Here is a 21,369-nt window from a genome sequence, read left to right on the forward strand (position 1 = left end):
TACAATGTGTATGCGTTTATTTGGCATTACAAAATTAAAATGCACCATTATTGACCATGGTTGTCATCAAACATACAACATTATCTGCGTAATATTACCATTTGGTAAAATAACTGCTCTTGGTTTTAATACTAATAACAAGAAATTATTTGCATAAATTAAAACTGCATGTTTTTTGTTTTATTATTCTCCTTTTCAGGGGCCATGGTCTTAACATATCGGTCATACACGTATTGGTAGTTTCAGGTCCTTGATTTTGATAATGCCATACTCTCAGATGGGGGGCAAAGGCCAGAGTTCCTTACTTATGGCACTGTACTGTTCAATTAAATACTGGAAAGGTAAATTCCAAAATATTATTGACTGGACCCCAAGACCATGCAATATTACAAAAAAAATCTGCAGCTGAACAGCATTAATTTTAGCTGCCCCTCATATTAAATAATATTGGACTATATTTTTAGGGGTCATTCTCTGTTAGAAATGTATAGTTTGACCGCCAAAAGCCATGAAAAGTATCGAGGAGACAAGAAAATACAAATCGCAGGCTTCATCAGCTCGGTGTGCTAAACACGTGACCACTCCGGGGCGGAGCTAACTTAGGCCAAATCACATCAGAGAGTGTTATGTAGTGTGTTACATGTTTACACAAACGGCACTACAACGATCACCAGCAAACATGTAGCACATTTACCGGAGGGTTGTGCAAAAGGACTCTCCTATTGCAAAAGGTACGGAGTTTTCTGACACACTGTGCGCACTCACATCTGGTTCTTCAGAGAGCGCCAGCTAGCTCTGCTTATCTGCATCAGCAACACAGCTACAAGCTAGCCTCCTGTCCTCAGTATTATATCATTTCTGTAGTGTATTTCACAATATTCTAACATTAAGGTTTTTGGTCACTTTTTTGGGTTTTGCTAAAATGTCAGTGTACAAGTACCATAAATTGTTACGCTATGACCATATAGTTTATGGTCATGATGCATTTTGTCTATTAGAGAAACTTTTACATCTTAAATATTTACATTTTTCTCCAACTACACTTAAAACAGTAGCAGTTTCTTTTATACGACAATACCAAAAGTGCATTTAAATCTCAAATCTGGATCAAATATGGCAAAATTGTCATGGCATATTGTGCTGGCACACAGCTGTAGCATCGCATACAGCAGTGTTGTAATGATGTCCACATAAACTTAATAAGAATAACGCTGATTGGAGCGGCCAGTATGGACAGGAGATTACGGTCAGAGAATCAGGAGACTAGATTAAGCTGAGAATGATATTTAAGGGTGGCAGCAGGTTAAGGAAATATGTATATGTATTAGTCACAGCATAAGCTTAAAATACATCACAAATATGCATTACTTTTCTCTACATATTATTCAAAGAACTCAGGTTACATTTAGAACGTACTGCTGACCTCGATTAGAGCTATCTTAATTGACGGGCCCAATTGATGAAATAAAACAACTAATTAAGACAGTAAAGCGGTTTCACAAGCAGAAACTAGCGGAAACACAAATATCTACAATAGATCTGTAAGTTAGCAACAGTTTAAACATTAAAAATACTCTTAGATCAATAACGCACACAAAAAGGAGCTGCCAAAACAGTGATTAAGTTATGTATAGGTATTCATTCCCTTGCCTTTAACAATTAAACAGTTATTGATATCACTTTGTCTTTGCACTATTTGTATGTAATGCAAATGTATATGTGAACTGCAATATTTCATTTAAAAAAGTGATTAAACAATTAGCAACGGTATCTAGGCATGTATTGTATCAATGGAAACGTGGAACTAAAATATTGGTTCCTAACAGGTGTCATGCAAGAACACAACAGGGCCGGGTTGGCTCATTACGAATAGTAGTTTATAATTTACTCTTTATTTCAGGGAATGGATCCAAGCCGTGTGTATTTGCTGTGTGTCCTGATGGGCTTTATTGCATGTTCACCTCAGCACCCCAATAGTACCCATCATCATGACTACTGTGTACTGGGGGCAGGTCCATCTGGACTGCAGATGGGATACTTCCTGTCTAGAACCCAGAGAGACTACATCATATTAGAGAGGAACTCAGGCCCAGGGAGCTTTTTCACCAAGTAAGGAACTCGTAATTTTCTTTGATCTCTTGTGTATCATTGTTTTATGAACATGCAACGCTAATCCAAATTTGGTTAAAATTTTGGTTGTTATAATTCTGTAACTTTTACCAATTTTTTGTCCCACAGATATCCTAGACACAGAAAGCTGATAAGCATTAACAAGATCCACACGGGCAGTAATAACCGTGAGTTTAACCTGCGTCACGACTGGAACTCTTTGCTGAGTGATAAACCAGACTTGCTCTTTAAACGTGTGAGCAGTGAGTTTTACCCTCCAGCTGACATGTATCCCTTGTACCTGTCCCTGTATGAACGAGAGCTGGGCCTGAGGGTACGATACGGGGTAGACATTGGACACATCAGAGCCCTTTCATCAGACAGTGGGAGGCAGTATGTCCTCACTGATCAACAAGGCTCTTCATATTTCTGCAGGTACTTTTGTTTTGAGTGTTTGTATTGTTTGTTTCAGTTGTCCAGGTAGGATCACTCAGTTGTCCTGGTAGGATCCATAGCAAATGAGAAATTATATTCTGTCAAATGGACAAAAGTTTTTTGGTTGAATACATTTCGCAGCTCATCCAAGCTGCTTCTTCAAATTTAGTCAGATTGCTGGTGGACACAGTCCTGAAGGGTGGAGCCAGCTAACACAATTTCTCCTTTGCTATGGTTGTATTGTTGTAAATTGCATTTAGTTTTGGCAATTAATAATTTTATTACTGACCATTGTCTCTGTTTTGTTATACAGTGTCCTCCTGTTAGCCACTGGTTTGTGGGTACCTCAGATCATTGAGTTTGTGGGCTCAGATCTGGTGGAGGGGTATGAGTCCATCTCTACAAACCCAGAGGACTACAAGAACCAGGCTGTTCTCATTCTGGGGAAGGGAAACTCTGCCTTTGAGACTGCTCAGAGTCTGTTGGGAAGTGCTAGTCGAGTTCACATGGTCAGCCGCAGCCCAGTCAGACTGGCCTGGCAAACACACTATGTAGGAGACCTAAGGTATCAATGAAATATTATTCATGCTGAAAGCTAAAAGGTTTTTGCTATAGTTTTATTTTGGTATCATTTAGAGCAGTAGGCTCAAAAAGTGCAAAACATTTAACGCTAGATTTGTAAATCACACAGATCCATGTGTTTTCTTCTAGAGCTGTGAACAATGAGGTCCTGGACACATATCAGTTGAAGTCTCTTGATGGCTTAGTGGAGAGCCACCTTGAGGAGATTGCCATCACTAAACAAACAGAGAAGAGCAGAAGAAACAAGAAGGAGAAGCTGTACCTGACTTTAAATAAGTTCATGCAGAATGGAAACAGTAGTTCTAATCTGAGAGCAGAGGAGCTGTCCGGCTATCACATCGACAACTTCTCTATGAGGAAACCCTACGACCGTGTGATTCGCTGTTTGGGGTTTAGATTCAACTTTAGTATCTTTGACAGGTATTGTTATTACCATTGTCAACACTGTATGTATATAAATTAATCAATAAGTAAAAGTTTAAAAAGTATAGGTACCACGGTTTTGTTTTGCTAGTAATCCAATTTTGTAAATGTGCCTGCTAGGACTGCATGCCCGCCCAATAGTGAGAATGCCAAAGGGAGGTTGCCCGCGGTGACGGCCTGGTATGAAGGGAAAAACACTCCTGGTTTGTTTGTGCTGGGGACAGCTGCCCACTCAAGAGACTATCGCATCTCTGCTGGAGGCTTTATCCATGGTTTTAGGTACACAGGTAAGAATTCAGAATGATATCTGTTGTTTTCACTGAATTAAAGCCATACAAAAGAAATCTTTAAAATAATTTTAATTACTATGTAGTATTATTAGAATGGATGTGTGATCTTGAATACTTGACTATTCAAATTGACTACTTAAACACTTATTATCTGGACTTTAAAAAGCACATGTGGCATTATTAGATCAAAATGGAAAATGATTATAATTATGATTTTCATAAATAATAAACTTTATTTGTTAGTATTCTCTGTGTAGAAGCTACGTACAGAACAGCTGATAGTCAAGGTCAGTTAAATACAATCAATCAATGAACCTGCCCAGGGACTACAGGTGGAAATTAGCACTGGTGCTACAACCTGGTACAATGCATCTCTCCTGTTAATGTAAAAGGTTAATGTAAAAATTGTGTGCTGTCCATGTCTCCAAACAAATTAATACATAAACAAATAAATAAAAAGAAAATCAAAAAGTAACTAGTGACTAGTCGACTACTAAAATAATCATTAGTAGTTGCAAGCCTAAATTTTATTTTTATAATTATATACCTTTATAAATATGGGTTACATATCGCGATTAGCGATACATCAGACTTGTTACGCTTGTCTTTATCCAGTGGATTGTGCTTTTACAGTATTTACATTATATTGTCTACAGTCAGAGCTGTACATCGTGTTCTTGAACATCGGTACCATGGTCACCTGTGGCCCTCCACTAAACTGTCAAGCACACAGCTGATGCCCTGGATCCTGAAGAGGGTCAACGAGGCCTCTGGACCATACCAAATGGTCCAGGTGCTAGGTGACATTGTTCTACTGCAGGGGTTAGTTTAAGTTGATGTTTTTTTATTTTATTTATGTTTTAAATTGAAATGTATGTTTTTATATATATTGGAGTTCATGGGTGACTAGAGTCTCAATAATAGCTAACAGTGCAGTTTGACATGCAATCACAACTGATCAATTTACTGACACTATTTCACATAAAACAAATATTTTTGTGGAATACTCAGAGAGAACCTACTGAACACAGATGCCATGCAGACATCTAGTGCCCACAAGAACACTAGCTCTTAATGTTTATCTGAATGTATCCTAATTTTCATCCATAGTTCTCACTGTAAATACCTGGAGGAGTTTCCACTTCAAGCCTTGCCTCACTTTTCCTCCCTGTCTGGTCACAAAGTCACCAATGGACTAATAATCCTTGTTTTGCAATACGGAAAAACGAAAATGGACTTTTTAGGTCGTAATAGAGCTGAAACAGACTGGACCAAAGCTTGGAAATCAAACTTTCTTCATCCTGTTTTATACTACTACGACAAACTTCCTTCTGGTGAGTGTCATAGATATTTATTTATTTTATTTGTTTTTACTGTTTTAACAGTCAAATGTAAAATCTGTCTCTTTCAATAGAGGAAGAAATGAAGCTCTGTCCACATGGTTGGCCCTTACCAAGGCCGAAAGCTATTCATCACATAGTGGAGGACTTCCTCACTGAATGGGATGCTCCCATATCTCACATCCAACCACTGCAGCGTTTCCTGGAACACTGTGTCCAGACTGATCTTAGACATTTCTATGCAGGTATGTTGGTTGATTCAGTCATTTATAAGGAAGCAAATATCCTAAAACTGCCCACCTCTAATTCCTTTAACTGCTTTGTGTTAGCACTCGTCACAGGAAATGTACAAAATTATCATTGCATTACATTTTATGATGGGCATTGTATTGATACCCCTATAACGGTAATATCTAGCCAGTGCTACAGCCATATTGACAATACCAAAGACACATTGTAAGATATTATTTTAATAAATGAGCAGTCATGATTAATATTAATCAGTGGTTGGCCCATTGTCTCCAAATCCAAGTTTATGTTTCAAAAAAACGTGTATTACTATTTAATAACAACACGCTTAATTGGTCATTGTTCATTTTCTTTTGCAGAAACATGTTTTCGTCTATCTTTGACCCATCGCCAGCCACCATTGTCCTGTCAGCTTGGATACCTGAGAGGGCAGGGGCTATCCCAAAATGGACAGATTGGACAATCAGCCTACAACACAGTGATATCATCTCCTGTTAAAATTGATCATACCTCACCACAGGACAAGTCTGTATTGTCCAATTATCTGAAACAAGCTGGAATCCCCTTGTCCTCAGGAATTAAACATGAACTCTGATTATGCTGATCTGACTGTGCCTACATTATCCATCCTTTCTACCCTCAGCTGCTCAACGGTTGGCTAAAACTGGAATAGATATTCACTTAACAACATATCACTAAAAAAATCTGGCACAGGCACAATGTTAGGTTACTTCATAAATTGCCAATTAGTTTACTGAATTCATGTGGTGACAATACCTGGAACTTCTTGTTAACTAATGCATGTCAGTGAAGCCTGATTGCTAACTGTTAAGCAGCACATACTAAACGGTTTGTGCTGGCTTCAGTGCTATGAGATTAATTTCCAGGGCTCACAGTTTACTGAATGTGGTCCCTGCAATTCACCTCCACTGCCCTCTTTCACACTATATTGTCTTGCATACAGTGCACTATTGTATATCACTGGACAGCTATTTTTCTGAAAAGTATAAATAACTGACACTTTAAAAAAAGTGCCTATCCATGCTCATGTGGGTTGTCAGCATAGACCGCAAATCTATGTACTAGTCCATCTCAAAAAGTTCAACATTTTTTGCCACATATATTATATAAACTTGCAAGCTTCACTCTGAGTTATATAATTTAGGGATTTGACTTTCTGAAATGAGTGACAAAAAAATAATAATGAACTTTTTCATGATATTAATTTTTTTTTAGATGGACTAGTATATTTTAAATTATTTAATTCTATGCCATTTTCAAGTTTATCATGATGTGTATATAATTTTCTATGGTGTACTAAGTTTATGGGTGACTATGTAAATTAATGTAAATAAAATTATTTTATAGCACCGCGCATGCGTAGTCATTTCTGGTATTTCTCGCGATACCATTGGACAAGAGTGACGCAAAAACGTATTCGCTCATTGGTTGAAATCTGCGAGTACTATCGACTGTACAATAGGCGTGTCTTTTACTAGTTTTATCTAGAAAATGTGAGACGGGATGCGTGAATGCTGCAGGAATAGCTTCAATTATAAAGAAAGATAAAGTGTAGACAGTAATGTGCTTAATTCACATTTTTCGTCTGGAATGGACTGCGTCTAGTGAAGCGACTGCTGTGTAAAACACAATCCCCTTATGTTGTGATCGCAACAGACTATGGACGGGTGGAGCCCCATCGTTGCTACCGTTTCTGACAACGACAGGTCCAGCTCGGAAGGGGAGTACATGATCGAACCAGGACCCGAAAACGAAGCGAGAAAAGCGGATGAGGGCGAGCAGCAGCAGCGGGGCAGCATGGACATGATGGAAGACGGAGGGACGGCTGTGGGTTTTGGCTTGAGTGGGATAGGGGAAGGCAAGGTGCTGCTGGGTCGAGTAGGACAGATGGACGATAAAGAGCTGCGGTACTTGCACTTGTTATGGCAGCCAGGACGAACAGAGGGAGACTCCGGAGGGGGGCAGAAGAAACTTGGGAAGGTGCTGGTTGGCAAGTCCAGGAGGCACCAACGGGCAGTGCGTAGTCTGGGTCCCAGTGGCAAAGACATTTATGGTAAGGGTCCATTCAAGAGTGTTCAATCATTGACTATACATTCCTAGCAATTATTAGGTCTACCAAATTGTTTGCGCTCTTCACCGGAACTTCATGATGACACATTTCGTCTTCAGCTCTTGAAACAAAAACTCCCAGAAGATACATTTATGCATGTTTGACATTACAAAATTAAAATACACCATTATTGATCATGGTTGTCATCAAGTACACAGCAGTGTCTGCATAATATTACCATTTAGTAAAGTGACTACTCTTGGTCTTAATACTAATAACTAGGTATTGTTTCCATAAACTCTGCTTGTTTTTCTAGCTGTGAAAAGACTGAGAGAAGCAGCCAACGGCAATGACATTGATACAGGTAGGAGATGTCTGTTGTTCTGTTCTGAAATACTGGTAACATCCTCTAAAATATGTTTACTGTGTGTTTGATCAGTCCGGAGGCTCCTGGAGGATGACATAGACCCATGTGCAGCAGATGACAAGGGAAGAACTGCGCTCCATTTCTCCTCTTGCAATGGCAATGAAAGCATTGGTAGGTCTGGTGTGATTGGCTAATACAGTTACTCTGTTACAGCTGCATGTGCCCTGTTAGACACATTTACATTACATTTATTGATGAAAGGTATAATATGCTTCCTGTATTCTGTTTTTAGTGCAGTTGTTGCTGAGCTATGGTGCTGATCCCAACCAGCGGGACAGTCTTGGAAACACACCTCTACATTTGGGTAAAGAATTGCACTTTTGTATTTTGACTTGGACATGACTTACCATAACAGTGTTGTTTTTTTCTGTGTCTGTTTGCTCACATCTCATAATGTAGCAATATTGTCCACAACAAAAACATCTGTGGGTTGGGGTTTGGGTAGGCTGATTGCTCTCTCTGTGTATGTTTTTTGCAGCTGCCTGTACCAACCATGTGCCTGTCATCACCACACTGCTCAGAGGAGGTAAGACAAGCTGTAATGGTAGACACATGTCTACCTATCTAGCATTGTTTATATATATTTAAAAAGACCACCTGGTTTAAGAATAGCAGTTAATACATTTCACAAAGGTATTGGTTGTACCCAGTCTATGAAAATAATCTATTAGAAATACATTTGTAAAAATTATAATTATCTAGGAAAATTCACAGATCAATTGAATAAGCTGGTTAGTGGTTTTATGTAATTGTATATATTTATCAGGAGCCCGTGTTGACGCCTTGGACCGAGCTGGCAGGACGCCACTACATTTAGCCCGTTCCAAACTCAATATATTACAAGAAGGAGATTCTCGCAGCCTTGAAAACCTAAGGGGAGAGGTCACACAGGTAAAAGAGGAAATGCTTTTAACAAGAATTTTGCAGGTTATATTTTTATGTAACATGCTTTTTTTCCCCTCAGATTATTCAGATGTTGAGGGAGTACCTAAATTTGATGGGTCAGAGTGAAGCGAAGGAGAGACTCGAACACATATCAACGCAGCTTCAGCACACACGCACTAAAGAACAGGTTGGATGACAGACAGACTAAAATGCTTATACTTTCAATTAATATGACCAGATTTTCCTAATATATTGTTATTTTTCTATTCCTCTAGGTGGATGAAGTGACTGATTTGTTGGCCAGTTTTACGTCCCTCAGCTTACAAAAACAGAATTTGGGAGATAGGTAGAAAAGACATGTAGAGAGCTGGAATCTCAGTTTTTAAATAATTATTTAAAGTTTTGATTGAGTGTAAATCAGTGACTGTTTATGTTGATCAGGTATACCATTGTGACCACTGACAGGCAAAGTCAGTAACACAGACAGTATTATCTCTCCAACATGGAAGGAGTTAAAATTCTCTACTTAAGAATCTATAAAGCTTTCAGTGATTTGATGAATACCAAAATGTGGCTAGCTGATGATGAGTCAGAGCATCTACAAAACTGCAGCAAAAGAAATTCACCAGAACGTGGTTCGGCTGGAGGGAACCAATAGGGTTAACACTAATCCATTACAAACAAACCTCAAATTGTTTCTCTGTTTATCAGCATGCTCATTTATGTTTTATCATTAACTGAGAATTGCAGGAGGCTTCAACACTGTATCTTTAAGTGTTCTTGAGTTTTGTTTTGTTAGGGTGATTTCACTGCTGATTCAGGTTCTCATATCACTGACTTTGTCTTATTGCCGTCTCATTTGTGCTGTATGTTATATGGAAACTTGTTTTGTTTTCTGTGACTAAAAAAGATATTTGAGGACAATAAATCTGTATATTTCACAGTATTTCGGTGCTTTCAGTGGAAGTTCTTTTTTTCTTCATATGAAATATTCAAAGTGTTTAATCCTAGAAATTTCATCTCAAAATCGGGAATCGCAAAAACCTGGGTGATAAAAACAAAGCAATAGAGGACTGGATTGGGACCAGCAATGTGGCATAAGCGATAAGACAAAATTCTGAAGGCAACTTACGCAATAAATTTCAGCGACTGAATAGGCATAAAAACAAATTAAATTAATGTTTTAAAAATGTCTTAAGTGTTGCAGTTGCAGAGCACAACACAGGAGCAGTAAATGATTTTTCTGCGATACCTAACCATTAGGTAAGCTTATTGTAGGTTTTCTATGCCCGCTGACTTTTAAAATGTCTTATTATGGCACTTGCAGCCCTTTGTAGTTTTTCCAGCTCGTTGATTGGCTCTGTCAGCCAAGCTCCTCCCACCTACAGGCGTGTATTGTTGTCGATGAAAACAAAGATGGCGACTGGGTCCGCGTAAATTGGACATTTATCAAAGGTAAAATAGCAGAATGAATAAGTTCTTGCTGTTCAAAGTGTTGTAGGTTCTACTCCTGTCGACAATAGTAAAAATGCAAATATCAGCACTGTCAAATGCATGCAGGATAAAGCGATTTCGTATCCCGTTTCAACTTAGGCCTAGTTAAGAGCAGGAGCCTCGGTCTAGGCTTCGCCTCTGTGTCCGAACAGCAAAGGCCATCCTCGGCTGAGTAAACTTAAACCATGATAATAGTAAAGTGCCAGTACTCTGAATGAACTGAGAGGGGGTGTGTTTGTGCAGATGTGCGTAAGAAGGCGGGAGATGCTTTACAATCAACCTTCTACAAATAATATTGTGAAACAAGTAAATATATATCCTTCAAGAATGTAAGTTTATAACAATTTGGAGAGGATTGTCATGTAACACTGTAAGCACACATTAAACTGTTTGCATAGCAAGGATCACAGGGTAGTTCTTTCTTGTTATACTAAAACTATATTTTGAATAGATGTTAGACAAACAAATCCATGTTATATAAAACTAACGTTTATATTTACAACAGCTTATGATTGTGGAGAACACAAAATCAGAAAGGACCCATGGCATTTGAAGAAATTAAAGGTAATATGAAATTATCAAATGTATAATAAAAAATACCTAACAAATAATTAACTTTGCTCACATTCTTCTGGTTGGTGTTTTAGATATGGGGATGGATGGGGACCGGGGGTTAGTGGCTGGCCGCAGTCAAAGAGAGAAGAGAAGGTCCTACAAAGATCTTCTGAGAGAGGAAGAAGAGATAGCAGCTGAGGTCCGTAAGTCCTCCAAGAAACGTCCAAAGGTAATATAACATTCATAACACAACGTCAATTAGATATATTTTTCTTTACACAACTCCTAAATACTTTTAAACTCTTAGGAAGCTGAACTGTTCATGATGGGGACTGAAACTCACAAGAAAAAGAAAAAGCACAGTGATGACTATTATTACAGAGGTAAATTTTCTCAGATGTTTTTGTTTGTTTGTTTGTTTTTTTAAATCAAGGAAATATTGAAGAGCCATCAAATAAATGTTAAAGGTGAAAGGTAAATTGTAAAGTAAATCTGTGCTAAATTTCCAGTATTTATCTTTGTCAGATTACGATGGCTCTGGACCTCCTCCACATAAGAAGAAGCACAAGTCTGTGGACCGCTCCCCCACACTGTCCCCCTCCTCCTCCCACCCAACCGACACAGCCATGGGTCTCCTCCAGGCCATCACCTCCCCTCTAGCCACTGGCTCAGACCCCAACCCGCACCTCCACAAGAAGCCCTCTTACCCCTCCTTCTCGTCCCACTCGTCCAAAGAGCGCAAACGTGAAGGCAGTGGCGGAGGGAGTAAAAGCAGCCACGCTTTCTCACACTCCCGCCCCTCTTCTTCGTCCTCAAAAAAACATTCCTCCTCTTCCTCAAAGTCATCTCTTTTCCATGGCGGACTACCCAAAGAAGAGCCGCTGACACTACGGGAAGCGGATGGACTCAAGATGAAGCTGATCATGTCGCCTGAGAAAGAGGAAAGCGATGGCTACATGTACGCACCACACTCTAAAACAAGTGTGAAGAAGGAGAAAGACAAAGACAGGGTTCAGATCTCAAAGTCGCCCAAAAAGAAGACGCAGCAGAGTCGGGAGCCTTTGCCGGTGGTGGGCAAAGAGGTGGAGGTTGAAGGTGAGAAAGACATTTTCTCACCTTATTTTTTCAAAAATTATAGCCCATAATATTTCATATGTATGATGATTTTATTTCAGATTTCTAGGGATATAACAATAACTGAAATATCGTGATATTGTATCATAAAAAGTCTCACAGTAATATCGTGGACTGTCACAATATTTCGAGTTACAAGTTCCTTTGCTTAAATGCATGGTTTTATAGTAGCAACAGCTTATAAACATAGGGAACTACATACCCCATGATTCATTTCAGTGCAAACGATATGAAGAAATATGTTTTTTTACTTGAATTCTTGGGTTGATGATGGAAATAGGTCACACCTAAATTTTTTTTAAGGTATTTTAAAAGCAAAAAAGTTTCTTATCTACAATTACATTAGCCTCTCCAAAATATTGTGAGATGCATATCGTGATAATATCGTACCAAGAGATTTGGATATCTTCAAACAAAATGCCATGGTGGCCAGCAGGGTTTCTGATGTGCAAGAGCTTGCCATGTGCTGGGTACTGAGGAATGATGTTCAAATGAGGATTAAAAAAAGGTCTGCTAGCTTCAAGTTTGAGATGCATCCTAAATTTCTCAAATGGTGAGGTATGGACACATATATTTTTCTGGTAGTATAGTAATAAGCACATAATATTTTAACACTGAATTTTCTGAGCACTTACGTCTCAAATGGAAGACAACACAGGACAATTCAAACATGGACTTTTTTGCATATCTCTTTAAACTAAAAGGAGCCCCTCCTTGTGTAATGACATCACAAGGTGGACTAGATTTTCCAACTCTAAATGTGTAGTGTATGACAAATCCCATTACGTTTCGTTGCATGTGAACTATGCTCACAGGTCACTACGGAGGAGGCCTGGGGGAGGACAGCTCTTCATCTGGAGGCGAGTTGGAGGCAGGTGAACTAGTGATCGATGACTCTTACAATACACACATGTCCAAGAAGAAGAAGAAGAGCAAAAAAAGCAAGAAGAAGAAGGACAAGGAGAAAGACAGAGATCGAGAGAAGAGCGGGAAGGACAAGAAACACAGCAAAGGTTTGGGAAGTTAATGTAAATAAAAATAAACACAAATTCACACTCTCTAAATGGTTGTTAATTATGTTCTATCCACTAGACCCATCAAGACACAGTCACTCCCACCCCACAGTCACCCATAGTGCGGTTGGACCCATGTATGCCATGGGTGCAACCCTCCCTCCACACCACCATCAGGGTGTAGAAGCAATACCAGAGAAGAAGAAGAAGAAAGAGGAGAAGGATCGAGATAAACATGAGAAAGACAAAGAGAAGGTGGGATCATTCATCATCAAGAGGCATTCATATATATATTATTCTCTACTTCTCTTACTCCTGTGTTGACTGAAGCATACCTCACAAGTACTGATGTTTTATTTCTTTGTGTTTTTTGTTCCCGCCTAGCCCAAGAAAAAGACCACAACTACTGCATATCAAGTATTTTGTAAAGAATATAGAGTAAACATCAATGCAGAACAGCCAGGATTGGGTGTGTTCAGTATTTAAATGCCTGATTCCCCTTTGGTGTCCTGGTGTTTAACCTTATGTTTGTGCATTGTTAGTTTTTGGTGAGTTGAGTAAGAAGTTGGCAGAAGTGTGGAAAGCAATGCCAGAGAAGGACAAACTGGTGAGTTAATATTTAGTTCATATATTTCATGTAGTTCATATTTTCATGTTATTAACAATATACAATAAAACTGTAAATTTATATAAATTTGTTGTTTGTGTCCAGGTGTGGAGGCAGAAAGCTCAGCACCTACAGCACAAACAGAACAAAGCTGAGGCCACAACAGTCAAACACAAAGGCTCAGCTGACGGGAAAGGCAAAGGTCGGCTCATAAAAGGTGTACTTGTAAAAACATGTTATGGTTATTCACTTAGTTTTGGGTTAGAATAAGGTCCAATGCTTAAGTTGCACTGTGCAACATTTCTGGTAGAGGGTTTGCTACTTGCTTTGATGATGATATTGCTTTGCCTTGAATATTTCTCAGTATTGCATTAAACCTAATCTATCTTGCATTTATTCAGTTACAGGACCCACTACGAGAAAGTTGCATTGTACACCTTTAGCTATATTTTAAGGCCACTGGGAGTAGATCTGTATGTATTAATTCTGTTGGTGTATATAATAGGGAGTGGGAGCTCTGTGGGTATGGTGTCCCCACACAAATCCCACAGTGTGTCGCTGTCCCCAGCAAGAGTCCCAGAGGTGGACCCCATTGACGCCGCAGCCCATCTGCAACTTCTGGGAGAGTCCCTGTCTTTGATAGGCCACAGGTTGCAGGAGACAGAGGTCTGTATGATACACATTTTCGCATTTACCAATGGCTCCAGCTAAAATCAATGTAAACTGTAATCACATATGTTTTGTTCTGCATTTTGACCACAAAGTCTCCTCTTTTGTTTGACAGGGGATGGTGGCAGTATCAGGGAGTCTATCTGTGCTGTTGGATTCCATCCTTTGTGCACTGGGCCCTCTGACATGTCTCACAGCACAAATCCCACAGTTAAACGGCTGTCCACGAAAAGTCCTGGTACGGCAATTTTAATTTTAATTGTGGATCAAATTGAAATATATACATATATTTTTGCTTTTTTTTTTTTTTTAACAGTCAAATACATTGGACAACATAGCCTACATCATGCCTGGGCTCTGAGTGACTCATTTCAATCATGGCCTGATGTTTGATGACCTGGACATTTCTTGTCTGTAAATGTTTTTATTAACTGTATTCTTATAATTTGAAAAAAAAAAAAAAACATTGTATTTTAAACAAGGATTTTACGGATCATTGATTTTAAAGTGGATCATGTATGTGTGAATGAGTATTTGTCAGGTCAGTATGATTTTATATTTTGTACTGAAATTGTATAGGTCATAGAATCATCCATAAAACAGCATTATAGGTTCATTGTATGTGAAATGTTCTGCCTTTGCTGTAACTTTTTACAATTTAAGATTGAATCGAATCATCACTTCTGGATATGATCAAATTCTAAATAATGAATTTTACAATGTAATAAATACAAATTCTTGAATGTGTTAAATGTGTATTTTGTAGCCAGTGTGAGTAATGGCTCAACTGACTTTTTGACTTCTTCACCTCACACGGATTTTAAGTGTAATAATGTGTCTATGCACTAATTATGTGATGTTTAAAATGCACTATTTCCTTTATTTTTTCAGTTCGCTTACATTCTCCTGTTATCTTTGCCTTTTTGTGCATCTTCACTTTTCACCCAATGCAGCCTTTATGTATTCCTACCATCAACTAAAAGAAGCAAAAAAAAGAACAAGCTACAATCATACAATTAATCCTCGTAGTAGTCCCTTATTCACCGTGGATCCCCTTTAAAACAAATTTTCATCTGAGCACTATTAGGCCTATATCATGTCGAGTCAAGTATTTTTCGAAGTCAAATTTGTTTTTGCCTACACTACAACCTGTGTAACTTGTTATAAACATTAGGATCCGCACCGTAAGAAGATGCCAAAGCTCCAGTCAGCGCATGCCCGGAGTGTGCAGGGCTGTAGCTGCTGATGCGCTGAACAGCTGCTTCAGAGTCACTGGTCACTGTAGGAACGAGGAAGTGCTGCTTTACAAACAGTTCACCCCATCAGAAGAGAGCCGCGTGCAGCTCCAGGAATGTCAGCTTCTAATCTGTCCGGTAAGACTTATAACATGACATTTATACGAAAATAGATCTTATTATTGATAGTAAACTGCGCGGATCTCAGATTCGCCAGAGTAGACAGCCGCACCTACTTTAAAACTCTGCAGTTCGTCCATTTATAGTGTTTCACCTTTGATGACAAGTCTTTAACCAAACAACTGTCGCTGCTTGTGTAGCCGTGTTTCTATGTTGTTAATACAGCTGTTAAGTATAAAAAACACTGCTGTAGTGTTAAAAAAACAACAACAATGCTGACTATTTCCATTGCGCAGCAGAGATCCGGGTGGTGGTACTGGGCCGGGCCGGGGCAGGGAAGAACTCCACAGTGAGCACCATCCTGGGCCAGGAGGGCGGCGCAACTCTCCGTCAAGAATGTAGTAAACACACGGGCCAAGCTGCAGGCAGACAGGTGAGACACAGCCTCAGAGACAGTCAAAGAAGAGTGAAAACATAACACACATAACTACTATGTGCAGATGATGGAAGGTGAAAATATTTTTGTACATAATGATAATCATAAAAGAAAGCAGACTAGTGGGCCTAATACCGACTCTATTTTTAAGATACTGAAGGTAATTTAACAAATTAATGTGATTGTTACAATCGCATCACATATTCCCTGGGCAACAGAGTGCCAAGTTAGGTGGTAAGAAGGTCCTTGGTTTGATTCCCAGGCCGAATGGGACCTTTTGTGTGGAGTTAAGGAGATTCCATCCCCATGATGCACTTTTGCACATACAATAACTAATAATAAAGCACTTGACTCTGCCTCTACCAGGTGACTGTAGTGTCCAGCACTGACTGGTTCGGTTCAAGCTGCGTCCCAGAGGACAGGAAAAGGCAACTATCTTCACTGTTGGCCTTGTCCAGCCCCGGGCCCCACGCCGTCCTTCTGTGTGTGCCCCTAAACCAACCTGCTGATGGCGAGACCAAGGCTCTGGATGTTCTCGAGAAGCTCCTGGGTCAAGCCATGGTCCAAAAACACACCATTGTGATGTTTACCCACACAGAAGAACTGGATCACGAGGAGGGCCTGGAGGACTACCTCCTCAACTGGAGGAAGGACCTGACTGAGTTGGTGAGGAGGTGTGGGGACCGCTACCACACGCTGGAGACACAGCCGGGTAGGTCTAAAATGTGTTTGTTACCCAGAATCACTGCTGGCTAATCTAAATATATGTGCTCACATATATATTAATGAGATAAGTGTCCTCTAGGCACTTCGGTTTCAAATACTACTTAAGCAACAGGGTCCCCTTTGGGGCCAGGACCACAGATGAAATTCCAAATCTCAATGAGAGTATCCCGGTTAAACAGAGTAATAAATAAAACCCTTTAAGACAGCTGATAATGTGACATAACTCAAAATAAACAATTACATCTTTAAAAGTTGAAGTGCATTCAACTACTGAAAGATTATTGAAGTATTATTGATCATTGAATGTCTAGGTAGAGCAGAGCCCAATGAAGCAGTCAGAGAGCTGCTGGACAAAGTGGACCAAGTCGTGATGGAGAGCGGGGAGGACCACTTCAGTTGCCAACTGTACCAAGACATAGAGGAACAGATCCAGAAGAGACAAAGGGAGATCGTCAGACAGAGACAAGCAGATGGACTGGACTCTGAAGATGAAGAGGGGGTGAGGCTGGAGGCAGAGAATAGCATAGGAGATATAGACCTGAGTTTAGATGCTCTGTTCCCATGTAGTGATGTCCAGGTTTCACAAGGCTCCTTCTTGTGGAGGCTATGGGAAAAGCTCACCAGCTGGGTGTGGGGGCTACCTAAACTGGTGAGGAGAGAGGCTCTGTTGGGGGCTCTGGTTGGGCTCTTTGTGGGGGGGCCAGTGGGTGGGGCAGTAGGGGCTACAGTTGGGTCAGTGGCGACTGAAGTAGGCAGAAGAAAAACACAGAAAACAAAATAAAATGCAAAATCAGAGTTAGGACATTTTTAATGGAATGCACCTTAACGTCACATCACTGTTACTGTGCACCCATCAGCTGCAGAGCTAGAGCTTCCTTATTACTAAGCCTCCAGTGTGAAGAGAATTTAACCTTTATCTGTGCCTCAATTAATCATGAAAATGACTACTGTTCAGTACAAGCCTACACAATAAGTGCCCTCATCTTGGTAGATAATGGCTCAGTAGTATTTATTTCTACATTTAAATGGTTGTAATTGCACTCTGAAAAGTTATTCTCTTGTTTTACAGTGTTGTTACATAATTAACTTCAGGAAGAAGTTAATTGCATTATTTTATTATTATAATTACTTAAGAATGTCGGTTAGGGGTAGAAATTTGATACACCTAAATATGGTCCTATTTACACAAGTAATTATATATTTTTTTTATTAATTTGTAGTCTGTTCAATGAACTGAGCATGATAGAACTCAAGAAGATATTTATTTTATAATTTGATGTTGTTTGAAAGTGATTGTTTGTAGCACATATGGTGTTATTGCGATGATGGAAACACGTCTCTCAGATATATAACTAAAGACACACTAAATATCACAGTTTGGAGGCCCTGCTGAATAAACTATCTTATCACACATTTCTGAGACCAAAGAACGTTTGTCCAACTTGCTGAATGCTACACTTTGGATGTCCACATGGTGGAGCCATTCACCTTCAAATTAAGCATTATAAGTTTTACATTGGTTTTTAATACACCTATATCTGTATTTAATTTTGTGTGGATAAAAAAGCACTATCCTTTAGAGTCTGTCGGTTGAAGACCCAGTAAGACCTTGAGAGAACTGGTAATGGCAGAAGTCATTAGTATGACACAATTATGTACAGTAAAAGTTACAAATTGTGGTTTTTCAATTTTGGGACACAAGTCAGTGGAATTTACACATTTACACACATATACATACATACATACATATATATATATATATATATATATATATATATATATATATATATATATATATATATATATATATATATATATAAAATGTTTATTTCTAAAATAAAAATTAAAAAAGAAAACAAAACTGAAATTGGCTAAAGAAAGAAAGTGATCATTAGTCATGGAAAAGAAATAGAAATGTATTTAAAATATCACTTACTGGAAAATAAATAAACATTTAAATTAAGTTTATTTAAGCAATTATGCACAGAAAGGCACATTAGTGTGTGGCTTCCATTTGTTTATGGGTAAAAGAGTAGAAAAGCGTTACTGTTGTATAAATACTATCTATCCTTGGCACTTGGAGTCTGAATCAGATATCGGTCTATACTTGCTTTGCTGTAATTTAATTTGGCATTTGATACACTTAAAAAATAACTTTGGGCCGGTTGCGGGATGATAACGGCATATCTCATTTTAAAAGTAAGAAGTGCATACTTCTGATTTTTTTGTCAACAGATTGTTGGTGTTTTACTTTTCTCTTTTAAGTTTCTGTAGATCCTTATGAATAGAACAAAGCTTCAGCCTGTGTTCACAATAGAAGGTTATACTGTGACACGGCTGTAATGAATACTCAGCTAAAACTGCTAACCTGCTAACCATCCTCACGTCTCTCTCCCTCTCTGCCTCACTCCGTCGTCTCTGCCTGCCCCGAGAACTGCAAGGCGTTTCCGAATGTGGGTGGTCCGGCTGTGCGCTGGTTGGTGGGAGGTTGGAGAGCGAATTAGCTCTGCTCTCATGTTTCCCTGAAGAAGAGAGAGTGAGAGAGAGGCAGTGAGAACTACATCTGTCTGCCAGATGTGTGCTCCGCTGTTGTATGGAAGAAGGGCAGAAAACAGGTTTCAAAAGTAACAGAGAATTGGTGCTAAACTTTTTTTTATTGTCAGGGATTACACATGCAGAATGGAGTTTATGCCACTGACGGAGGCTGCATGCTTCTCTCTTCATGAAACGTCAGACTACTCTCTTCAAGTCCATGTATGTAGGAGAGCACCTGTCCAAATATTATTCAGCTCTCACTGGATACACAATGGATAAAGCGAAGTACAAAGATGAAGTTGGCTTTATGCAGAAATTAATGAGTCTTTTTTGGAGAGCAAAATGTTTCTCTAGGTTTAAATCTGTGGTGATGACGACAAAGGGCAGCATGACTGTATAAGTTAAATATTTGATAAAAAAAAAAAAAAATCTGACTACTTTGAACACAATACTTAAATATAGCACTCAAATATTAAAAATACTTTGCCAGTTTGCTACTAAATCACTAATCACTATTCTAACCTATTGTTTTCACTGTACCACATTTCAAACTAAATCTTGATACTAAGGACATACTCAGTACCGAATTTGAAACAACAATGAAAACAAACACTTTAATGAAAAATTATGGAAAGACTTTTGTTTCTGTTGTAAGTGCCATACAAATACTCTGAGTGAAAATACAAATTGATTTACTGGTCTTACATAAACAGCTCCTCGCTCTTTTAACATCTCTGTATTACACAATTTCCTATATAATTGCGATTCACTCAATAATAGTTTTTTTGTTTTAATTTTACCATTTTACTGAAAAAGTTTAAGATCACTCATAGCATCAATAAAAGTTTAGGATGATTTTTTTTTACAACCCTGCTTCTAACGCCACACTTGCTATAGCCGCTGCTATTATTATGGACTGTTCTATGTTCTAATTAGTCTTTCACTGGTTAGGGAAAACGTCATTTCACCAATTCCTTACACCAGTTGATTTTTTTGTTGTGGGATCCAAAAATTTGAATCTCAAGCACCAGTATTTTCTTTTACACGTACATGAGCAGTTCTTAAGTACTCTCTCGTCCATCCCGAGCCCTGAGGTCACAAATCAAAGTGTGTAGTGTGTCCCCTGGGGCACAGACAGCAGAGGCCTCTCTTGGAGCAGTAGAGACAGTTGATTTGTGCCTGTGTGTATAAGCAAAACCAGGATCTGCACAAACATTGGAGGGACTCACCAGTGGCCCATCATTAAGGCAGTGTTGGGTCGGGCTGGTCTCCTCACATTGCTCTCGTGTTGTGCTAAGGGCCCTTGAGGACTTGGGGCCGGCCGCCGTGAGTCCAGCTCCGGGTTTTTGGTGTTATCGTTGCGCCCTGCAGAGTGGAAAAGACAGCACAGAGAAAGGAAAATAAACAGAGATGACACAGTCTTTCCTGAGCTGCACATGGAGGAATCAATGGACTACTGCATGTGGGGTGTGACTGGAGAAGCATTCATTCAGCCCCAACACAGCCAGAGAATGTGTAATAGAAAAACTATGGAGCTGGGTAATAAATCAAATGAATAATATTGAATGTGTGACAACAGAGCAATGAGACAAAAATATATATATAAAAAAAAAAAATCAAAAAAGAGGTTTCTAAAAAGCACATATATAATAATTTGATTGTAGGCTAATATGAATGTACCCGTTTTGTATGAGGTTGTACTTAATAAATATAATAAGTTAAATCTATATTAAAAATGGTGGTCAGACTGTAGAACATATATTTGAGTAAGTATCAAAATGCTTTTTATTACAACAATAAATAATACGAAGCGTCTGTTAAGATTTTTAATATAAAATACAGGACGTCCTATTGAGAGATTTATTCTTCTTAACCCTGTTTGTTGTTATGCAATGATCTTGGATGGGTGGCAATACATTGTGCAATTATAAACGTTGTGTGTTATAAGCTGTGGCGCTATGGTCCTGGAGCAGAGCAGTGGGCTCCTGTCCTCTCTCTCTCTCTCCGTCTCTTTGGGTGATCTGACTGTAAGCC

General features: G+C 39.0%; 4 protein-coding genes across 6 annotated transcripts; all 4 read left to right on the top strand.

The window, feature by feature from the left end:
• The first annotated feature begins 592 nt into the window (after window positions 1–592).
• On the top strand, window positions 593–6,032 carry foxred2 (FAD-dependent oxidoreductase domain containing 2). The gene is made up of 10 exons (XM_020938186.2): window positions 593–731; window positions 1,901–2,109; window positions 2,239–2,544; window positions 2,858–3,109; window positions 3,256–3,546; window positions 3,670–3,836; window positions 4,496–4,661; window positions 4,950–5,173; window positions 5,254–5,424; window positions 5,788–6,032. Exons 2-10 carry the CDS (start codon window positions 1,904–1,906, stop codon window positions 6,021–6,023), a joined length of 2,019 nt encoding a protein of 672 aa, XP_020793845.2. The 5' UTR covers window positions 593–731; window positions 1,901–1,903; the 3' UTR covers window positions 6,024–6,032.
• Window positions 6,033–6,904: 872 nt separating this feature from the next.
• On the top strand, window positions 6,905–9,757 carry ankrd54 (ankyrin repeat domain 54). Its single transcript, XM_020938268.2, has 8 exons — window positions 6,905–7,502; window positions 7,816–7,863; window positions 7,939–8,037; window positions 8,159–8,230; window positions 8,405–8,452; window positions 8,693–8,817; window positions 8,891–8,998; window positions 9,087–9,757. Exons 1-8 carry the CDS (start codon window positions 7,109–7,111, stop codon window positions 9,159–9,161), a joined length of 969 nt encoding a protein of 322 aa, XP_020793927.1. The 5' UTR covers window positions 6,905–7,108; the 3' UTR covers window positions 9,162–9,757.
• A 393-nt stretch (window positions 9,758–10,150) lies between these two features.
• On the top strand, window positions 10,151–15,011 carry hmgxb4a (HMG box domain containing 4a). 2 transcript variants are annotated; one of them, XM_020938076.2, is made up of 13 exons: window positions 10,151–10,266; window positions 10,811–10,869; window positions 10,953–11,089; window positions 11,168–11,243; window positions 11,386–11,955; window positions 12,810–13,007; window positions 13,087–13,262; window positions 13,392–13,476; window positions 13,550–13,614; window positions 13,720–13,816; window positions 14,120–14,280; window positions 14,399–14,521; window positions 14,600–15,011. In XM_020938076.2, exons 2-13 carry the CDS (start codon window positions 10,848–10,850, stop codon window positions 14,642–14,644), a joined length of 1,755 nt encoding a protein of 584 aa, XP_020793735.1. In that variant the 5' UTR covers window positions 10,151–10,266; window positions 10,811–10,847; the 3' UTR covers window positions 14,645–15,011. The 2 variants fall into 2 exon arrangements, with proteins under 2 accessions (XP_020793735.1, XP_020793726.1); XM_020938067.2 differs by having other exon boundaries at window positions 13,720–13,831; window positions 14,600–15,010.
• Window positions 15,012–15,521: 510 nt separating this feature from the next.
• On the top strand, window positions 15,522–18,213 carry si:dkeyp-69e1.8 (uncharacterized protein LOC100001340 homolog). 2 transcript variants are annotated; one of them, XM_020938502.2, is made up of 4 exons: window positions 15,522–15,656; window positions 15,938–16,071; window positions 16,441–16,786; window positions 17,112–18,213. In XM_020938502.2, exons 1-4 carry the CDS (start codon window positions 15,635–15,637, stop codon window positions 17,579–17,581), a joined length of 972 nt encoding a protein of 323 aa, XP_020794161.1. In that variant the 5' UTR covers window positions 15,522–15,634; the 3' UTR covers window positions 17,582–18,213. The 2 variants fall into 2 exon arrangements, with proteins under 2 accessions (XP_020794161.1, XP_020794153.1); XM_020938494.2 differs by having other exon boundaries at window positions 15,523–15,656; window positions 15,935–16,071.
• Window positions 18,214–21,369: the final 3,156 nt, after the last annotated feature.

Source organism: Boleophthalmus pectinirostris, unplaced genomic scaffold (genome assembly GCF_026225935.1).
Source record: "Boleophthalmus pectinirostris isolate CB_2022bp ecotype Guang Dong unplaced genomic scaffold, ASM2622593v1 HiC_scaffold_17, whole genome shotgun sequence".
In the NCBI taxonomy this organism is placed as follows: Eukaryota; Metazoa; Chordata; class Actinopteri; order Gobiiformes; family Gobiidae; genus Boleophthalmus; species Boleophthalmus pectinirostris.